This window comes from Rhinolophus hipposideros (assembly GCF_964194185.1).
Source record: "Rhinolophus hipposideros genome assembly, chromosome: 11".
Taxonomy (NCBI): Eukaryota; Metazoa; Chordata; class Mammalia; order Chiroptera; family Rhinolophidae; genus Rhinolophus; species Rhinolophus hipposideros.
This window is the reverse complement of record NC_138057.1, coordinates 72398736-72407587: the sequence shown is the minus strand read 5'-3', so window position 1 is coordinate 72407587 and position 8852 is coordinate 72398736. Positions and strand designations below refer to the sequence as shown.

Genomic DNA, 8852 nt, shown 5'->3' with positions numbered 1-8852 from the left:
GGCTTTCAGCTGACACATGCGATCTCTGGGGTGTGATTCTGAGAAATAATTACTCTGGACGCACAGTTAATATTATTCTTTAAAATAAGCACATATTGAATACCTGCTAAGTGCGAGCTCCTGTGTTATCTCGTTCACGCCACGCAGCTACCCTCTTGTTTTCAGCATCATTTTACCCATTTTACAGATGAAGAAACAGGCTCAGGAAGTGAAGTGACTTGCCCAAGATTACATGATAGCTGTGGTTGAGCTGGGATTTGGACCCAGTTGTGTATGATGCCAGAGCCACGTTCGTTCAATGCACTATACCGATTTTGTGCTTAGGGTATGAAGCTCAAGTTGGGGAGCTGCCAAGAAGGAGAGGCAGTCATTCCTGGGCCTACCAGAAGGTACCAGCTGTGAGTCTGGGCACAGTCATCCCGTCCTACTGCTCTGTGAGACCAAGACCACTAAGGCAGGGAACCCAGTGTAGTAAGACAAACAAGTCTGGGCTTTGTCCTCAGAAGGACTGGATTCGAATGCTGTGTGACCTAGGGTAAGTCACTCAAGTTCTCTGAACCTCAGATTCCCCATCTGTAAAAGGTGATGCTAAGCCCTTTCTCGCAAGGCTATTGTGAGGAGCAGAGATAATACACACACACTGCCTGCACAGGTTAGTTGCTCATTTGATTACATATATCTACTATTATAAGGTGATGGTTCTCAAGCTTCCATGTGCATCATACATACCTGGGAGTGAAAATTGCTAGACCCCATTCCCAGAGATTCTGATTGGCAGGTCTAGGGTGGGGCCCCAGAATATCTCGTTCACAGTGTTGCCCAGGGGATTCTGATGCAGGTGAAACCAGGATCCCACTCCAAGAGCTCGTCTATGGAGAGTACTCTCGAGGCCACTGACTGCAGAAAGCCTTTATTCCCAAGTCAAAAGTTATGTTTTGGAACTCCAGTCTGCCCCCTGGGCCAGCTAATGCCAGTAGAGCAGAAGGAAACCTGGCAGAGGCAGCTGCAGCACTCACAGTTTGGGCCTGTGACCCACGATCTCGTCCCAGCCCTTCCGACACGTCCGGATGATCCATTCATGCTCATCATCATCTGCAAGGGAAGAGGGAGAGCTGGCCATGCCTGGGGCTTGCTGGGCCTTTCCTGCCCTGGGGGACCCCCAGGTGGGGTCTCGGGAAGCGGGTGCCTTCCAATAGGGGAGTGGCCTTGGTGGCCAGTCTCTTTAGCTCTGTGTTGGGAAGGAACAGACCTTTCATTAAAATCAGATCCTTCAGTCGCCTGTGAGTGCCTGGCCTTGGGGAAATGGAACACAAAAGGGGTTATAGATGGTGGAGGCTGCTGATGGAGGCAGGTGTGACACTGGATGGCTGCTCTGATCTGGGCAGACCTGACAGGGACTCGGAGGGCACTTGCCCAGTGTGACATCCACACACGGCATCCCCAGGATGGTCCAGGCCTTGCCGGCAGTGCTAGGAGCCAGACCTTTCAGATCTTAGTTTCCTTTCTGGGCTTTTCACGCTGGACCCTTCAAAGTACCTGCAGTTCCCCAGGGAGCTGACAGCCTCTGTTTCCTCAGGTTCTTTGAATGGGGAATGGAGGAGCTGATGTTCTACATGCATTTATCTCCCATAATTTAATCCTCGTGACCAAATGATGGCAGCGATCTCACCTTTGCATGGATGGACAAACAGGCTCGGAGAGGTCAAGTCCCTTGTCCACAGCCACAGGCTTAGTACGTGGGAAAGCCCAGAACTTGTATCTAGGGGTGTCTGTCTATAATATAAGCCTGGGCTGTGTTTTGAACTTCAGAGAGAGCTGAGTGAAACACATTCTTCAGGTAGCACGTCGCCGTTGTCTCTCTGTGCCAGGTCCCTCTGCAGACTGGCTTCATTTTTCCCCTTTATCCCCCGAACCCACACCCAGCCCCTCCTCCAACCACGACAGAGACTCTAATGGTGGATATATACTCGTAACACTGCATGCAGCTCTGTAAAATATGTACCGTTGTTTTGTGTGCAAATGTGGTTTTAATTTACACAAATGGCATTGTGCTGTGAATTTCATTGTCTCACTTTTTTCACTCAACACTGAATTTGTAAGATCTATTCTTGTTGCTACAAGTACATCTAGTCGTTTGCTTCTTGTGTGTTACCTGCCACGGAGTCAGCTCCAACTCCTGACGACTCCAGGAAGGAGTGAGGTCCTGTCCTCACCGCCCTGCGCGGCTCCTGTAGACTCACGCCCATGGCTTCTTCGGTGGAGTCAATCATCTCATCCTCCTCTTTTCCTCTGCCATCTATTTCCCAGCATTATTGTCTTTTCCAAAGAACCCTGCCTTGTCACCATGTGCCCGAAGTAGGACAGCTTCCGTTTAGTCATTTTTGCCTCCAGCGATGTTTCAGGCATAATTGGCTTTAGGACCCACTTGTTCATCTTTCTGGTGCTCCAGGGTATCCACAGAGCTCTCCTCTAATATCGTATTTCAAATGAATCAAGCTTTTTTTTTTTTTTTTCCTACCCGCCTTCTTCCCTGTCCAACTTTTGCCTCTGCACATAGAAACTGAGAACACGAGGGTGTGGGTGATCTTAACCTTGGTCTCTAGTGACATGTCTTTGCTCTTGGTGATCTTTCCTAATTCTCCCATTCTATAGCTTCTTCCTCTTCTTTTTCTTTTTCTTTTTTTTGGCTTCTTACTGCTGCCTAATATTCCACGTGGGCTTTCATCACATTTTACTATGTATCCTCCCAATGGTGGAGACGCAAGTTGCTTCTGCCTCCTGGTATTACACCACGAATAAGGGTGGGGACAAACATTCTTGGGCACATCCTTTCACAGATAAATGGAAGAATTTCTCGGGGGTTATATTCCAGGAGGAGGGTCACCAGATTGTATACATACTTCATTCCCCACGACTCCCAGCTAAGCCTGTGTTGTTTCCTTAGCACCACACTGCCTGCCTGCTATTCGCCCCTCATTCCTGCTTTCCTTCTGTGCCATACAGGGTCAAAGAGGCTAGCCCAAACCCCTGCCCTCACGCAGTTCTCAGGGCTGTAGCAGTGGAGGAGCCTTTGCCTCCTCTCCTTACCCAGTGCTCCCACCTAAGAGATGGGAGGATGGGACTACCCATCCTCCTTGGGTGCCAAATGGCGGTAGCTAGAGAACGAGGGAACTCCCTGAGAGCTGAAATGTGGAGTGCCAGCAGAGATCCTGTCCTCCAAATGAGATGCCCCTGCCCACCTTCCTCTTCTGTGAAAGCAGCAGGCACAAGATCAGGGAGATGGAGACTTATGAACAGCCTACTGTGTGCTGCCTGCTTTACAAACACCAGATCTCATTGAATCTGTGATGGCCCAGTAGAGTAGGGAAGATTACCCCCATCGCAGAGAGGGGATGAGCTTTGTCCCACGTCCCTGTCCATCAGTCCATCAAACCAAGGCTCATCAGACTCCAAAGCCCGACTTCCTATTCCAGTGCAGACGTGATGGTGCCAGAGGCGAGGCTGCCCACAGGCTCACAGAAGGTGAGCCTCCTTCACCCCACCCCCCACCCCCACTTTCTTCCTATGTGACCTAAGGGAAAAGGCTGGCTACCTGTCAGGCTTTAAGGACTGCCCTAAGTAGCCGTGGGCCTTAGGGTGGGCCTCAGTTTCCCCTGAGGCAGCTGCCTGGGAATCTGAAAATGTCTGCCAACCCCCGGGGGCGAGAGAGCAGTGGCACACAAAGAGTTAAGCACTGGTGAAGCCCACTTTTGCCACACCGCGAGCAGCCTGGTTGATAATTACAGTTCTGAAGTCTCCAGGCTATTCGAATCAGTGCAGCTGCAACCTCTTCAGTGGTAACCCCTGAAACCAGACAAACTGGGTTTATTGTGCTGAACCAGTCCTCGGTCCCCTCCCCGATGGTTACAGATTGACAGCAATGGACTTAACAGCCTCTTCACTACCCCTTTCACTCTCTACCTGGCTGCATAGCCACCAATTTGAATCACAGATGCCGCCCCCTCCCAGCAGCTGCTCGCCAACCCTCCTTCCCTCCGCCTCCTGTGGCCCTGGAGCTCCCGGCCCTGCCATGCCAGGGTGAGGCATCCCAAGCACATTTCATCAATATTTAAAATGGAATTAAACCTGCAGCTTTGATTAATGCCTCCCAGATCCAGGGAGTTGTGATTACTATTTTGCAAATTGCAATTGTTGGAATATGTTAATATGATTGTGTGAGAACATCTTCACCTTCTCAGAAAATTTCTCCCCTTTTTCGGGCAGGAGGGGAGGAGGAGCAGAGGGGGGATAAAGACAGAGGGGAGGAACCACCCCACAAACTCTTCAATCAATTGTAAATTATTACCCTCAGCACAATTGCCAGTGGTTCCGAGGAGAAGGGAGGGAGATTTCTGGTTTGGTGCATTTATCTTGAAAAGTTTTGGCCCCTGCTGGCCCTGTAATCCCACTCTGGGACTCTGTCCTAAGGGAATAATCTATCTCACTACTCTCTACTACTATTTAGAATCAAGAAAACTGAAATAACCTACATTTGTAAAAACAAAAGAATGATGACTTTGTCATATATTCATTCATTTAACAAATTATTTCTAAACAGTGACAATGTGCCAAGCATTGAGTTAAACATTTTTAGCAGCTACTGAAAACATATGGTTATGAAGTCTATATTGCAACACAGGAGAAGTGTTTTTGATACGATAATAAGCAAAAAAAAAAAAAAAAAGTGGGAAGAAGCAAGAAACAAAATTACATAGATGGTATAATCTGTATAAAAATATTGTGCACAGAAGAAAAATTTTTAAAAATAAATTGAATGTGAATAATCATCGGCTGTGAGCAGTGGGAGTAGAGGGGTTCTTCTATTTTTAGTATTTCCCAAGTCTGTCATTAATGTGTATTGACAATAGAAAAAATAAAAATAATTATTGGCTTTTTTTCCTACCCTCCAATTTAATGCCTTGGTAATTTCATGCATTTTAGTAATTGAAATAAAATATTTCTAGGTTCCTAGAAATACCAGTAGGGTTCTTGACCTTCTAAACAGTAAAAAGACCCGGCATAAAAAAATTGGTGGCAAAAATGCATAATAGGCAAATCTCCTGTGCAGAAGAATTCCAAATAATTTATGTGGGTCGTCTGTCCTCAAGGAAATGGAGCATAGCTCCCCACTCCTTAGGTGTGTTCCAAAAAAGGACAGTATGGAAAAGGAGTGGAAAGGAAACAGTGACTTGACAGTGGAGAAATCTGACAAACACACTCCTCATCCAGGTGATGAAGGTCAACATCAACAGTGATCAGCCGTGGGGATAGTTGTCACCGTGACATGATATCATGAAAATGGCGTGTTATCTCTGTGATTCTTCCTCCCCAAAACCGTTAACAACAGTCTAATCATGAGAAAGACATCAGACAAATTCCAATCGAGGGACGTTTGGAAAATACTTGACCAGTACTCCTCAAAACTGTCCTTAAAGACAAGGATAGTGAGAAACCGTCACAGTCAAGAGGACCGAAGGCGACATGACAACTAAATGTAATGTGGGAGCCTCAAAGAGAAAAAGGACGTGAGGGCAAGACTGAGGAAATCTGAGCCGCTGCTTGTTGCCACCCAGGTCTCAGCTCACATGTCACTTCCTCACTGATCCCTAATCTAACTGCCTTCACTCCCGGTCACTCCAACCCGTCTTCATTTGTCTTCCCCGTCCAAACTGAAAGCTCCAGGAACCTTGTCTGCTTGTTCACTGTGGTATGACCAGGGCTTAAAATGAGTGTCTGGCACGTAGGGAGTGCTTAGTTCACACCGGTTGAATGAATGAACAAATGAACGAATGAACGAACAAATGAATCAACAACCCAATCCTGTGATGGGCCCTGAGCCCAGTGCTGGGGGACACAGGGGACTGAGACTCAGCGGGGAGTGTTGTGCAAAGGTTTGACTCAGGCTCTCTTTAGGTTTAGGTCTGTCTGCCTTTTGGGCAGAAAGATTTCTTTATTCTTGTTCTGAAGCTTTGGAAGTGACCTTGCTGCCACCTGCATACCCACCTCCCACCCCCATCCCCAATGAGTCTCACCAATTATTAGGAGAACTGGGATTATTATAGAGAAAAGGAACGGGCTGTGAGAGAGACCTCAGATCTGAGCATGGGCTCCCCTGTTGAGAAGCCTTCCCTGAAAAGGCTCCCCACTCCTCCACCTAAATGACAAGACCCTCTGGTCCTTCCTGTTTCCCAGCCTGCCTCCCTCCCCGACTTGCCTCACACTGTAAAATGCAGCCACCGTGAGGTAATGCAGTTACCCATGGGCCTCTATACCTTTGTACATGCTGTTCCTCTGAAGGGAACACCCTTTCTTTCAGGACCTGGTTGAGGTGCAGGGTCTCTTGGGGCTCAAGAAAGAGGACCAGGGCACCCATTTCTGGGCCTTAGTGCATATAAAAGTGAAGAAAGGCTCAAACAAGAGTATAACAATTGCAGTATATTTTGCACCCGTACATTTGGCAAATTAGAGCTTTTGTCATAAATGACCAAATGTAAGTGTGCCATTCCAGGATTTCTTTCAAAGAAGTATAAATCCATAGTGCACTAAAGGCTGTGTGGTCAGGAAATGGGGTGTGAATTTAGAGCTCTCTTCTTTTAGCCCTGTCACAATCCAAACTTAAGGCCCCTTATGAATGTGTCTGGCTGGGGCCCCGTGCCCTCCGTGCCCTCCTGGCTGTCCTCCATCCCCATGGGCCCTGCCTGGACGTCACCTTCCCCGACCCAGGCCAAGTTCATGGTGTCGGTCACAGTTGCCCCCAGCAGCCTGGAGCGGCCCTGTCTGATTCACTTCAGGTTTTCAGGTTCCAGCACAGATCTGGCACTTGAAAAGTAGTGAATAAATATAAAGTGAATGAATGAATGAAGTAATGTGAATTTGGGTACATAAAAGTAATAGGTTTATCCTGTGGGATTTGGACAAAGGAGGAAGAATTTCTTCCCCTCCCTCAGCAAACGGAGCTCCTGAGAGGGCAAAGCAGACATGCCAAGTGCAGGGCCAAGGCCTCCAGCTTCTGTTTCCTTTTTTGTCTTGAGGCCATGGATTGAGCAGCCCTACCACGTGGAGAAGATAGGTTGTCTGGGCTCATACCTGGGCGCCAACCACACTCGGAAAGCTCAAAGCCCTCGCTGGCCTGGGGCCTGCCTCACAGTGAGGGCGGGAAGGGCAGGCCAGCACAGGCCACCAAGCAGGGCCTGGGTCACCGAGGGTGACATTCGTGCCATCTTCAGGTCATGCAATGCTAAGGGAGAACAGATCCTGCAAACCTCACCACAGATGCAGAGCACTATCAGTCCCCTGGCCGGTGGTTGGCCGGGGCAGTGTGACATAGTAGTTAAGAGCACAGGCTCTGGAGCTCGGCCGCCAGCAGCTCACAGCCCCTCTCGGGGCCTCTTCCTTATCGATGAAGGTGCCTGCCTGGAAGGTTTCCTGTGAAGATCAAGTGAGACCATTCCTGAAAAGTGCTTAGCACAGTGCTTGGTGTGCAGGAAATGCCCCAAACCGAAAGAAAAGCCTGAATTTGTCTTTGCAAGGTGGGCCCTCAGGACACGTGTGAGAGCACAGTGTAGAGGGGGAATTCTGGGCCTGGCGTTGAGCCCGGATGCCAGCTTGCTGGGTGATCGGGGACACATCGCTTTCCCTCTCTGAGCTGGGCTCCTTGTCTACATAGTGGCTCTAACCAGAACTCCTGCGAGGGCAGAGTGAGGACTGGCCAGGATGAAGGGCACTGGGGGGCACCCCGGAAGTGGCAGCTAGGATCGTCATTTTGATGGGTCTTTAATTCCCAGACTGGATGCCATCAAGGGCGAGATCTTGAAGGACTCGCTCAGAGCAGCCCTGGGACTTCTGGTTCCCTGCGGGGGTGGAGGAGGAGGCCTTCACACAAGGATCAAGAGCTGCGGCTCAGCTAATGATTTTTGTTCAAAGCGAGGTGGGCAGGCCAGGGCAGGAGAACCCAGAGAGGACAAACAGGCAGATTCAGGTTATGGGCACCCATGAGCCGATTCTGCTACCTCTCGGCACGCCTTTGAGCCAAGCACACTTGCGGTCACTAGTGCTATGCAGTTCCCACCCTGTGGCTTGGGACTTCAGGGGTGGCTCGGGTGGGGACTGGGAAAGGGAGATGGAACAAGGCGTCTTGCCTCGGGAAGCTCACTCTGGCTGAGCACTTAGGAGGTGCCCAGCTCTGTGGGCAGAATGTCATGTCCGTCTTCTCCTCAGGGAGATGGGGTGGTCCCCATTTAAGATGAGGAAACTGAGGCTTAGAGGGGGTGACATGATTTTCCCACTTCATTCCACTGGGGCAGAGGAGAAGGGCTCTGTGCATGGGCACACATGGGAGTTGTTTCCATCCAATTGGATGAACATGTGTGGGAATTTAAGTGTGAGTGTGTGTGCGCAGGTGTGAATAGGTGTGTGCTGTGAGTGTGCAAGTGGCTGTGCCTGAGGATGGGGCGAAGAGGAGAAAGTGCCTGCATGGCAATGGTCACCAGGCAGATGCCAAGGGAGGAGGCACATTTAACCCCCAGAGACGTCCAGTGCTCCTCCAAGTACCAGGCAGGCCAGGCTCTGGTGTGCGGGCAGCCCTCCTGTCCTGGTGTCACGGCCTGCTCTCAGAGGGCTCCTGTGTGAACCATGGCTCCAGGCCGGGATTGGAGGTGCCTGGCAAACCCGGCGCCCCAGCCTGTGAAAAGGTGCCTGTCCCCAAAGCCTGGCCACACCCTCCGTGCAAATGCAGGACTGTGTGAGCTGCTGGGGCAAGGCCAAGACCCTGAAGAGAGCCAGTGAACTGCAGTGAGGGTGGCAACGCCCTGGTA

At 49.9% G+C, this 8852-nt stretch overlaps 1 protein-coding gene across 5 annotated transcripts in view; it reads right to left on the bottom strand.

Moving 5' to 3' along the window:
• MORN5 (MORN repeat containing 5) overlaps window positions 1-8852 on the bottom strand; it is a 30499-nt gene that overhangs the window by 1572 nt on the left and 20075 nt on the right. For 2 of the 5 annotated variants that reach the window (XM_081066992.1, XM_081066993.1), the window contains exon 5: window positions 1017-1092. The exons of 2 other annotated variants lie outside the window; for them this stretch is intronic. In XM_081066992.1, coding sequence (XP_080923118.1) covers window positions 1017-1092 — 76 coding nt within the window. Of the gene's footprint in view, window positions 1-1006; window positions 1093-8852 lie in introns of those variants that run through there. One more of the 5 variants, XM_081066995.1, reaches the window with a different exon arrangement.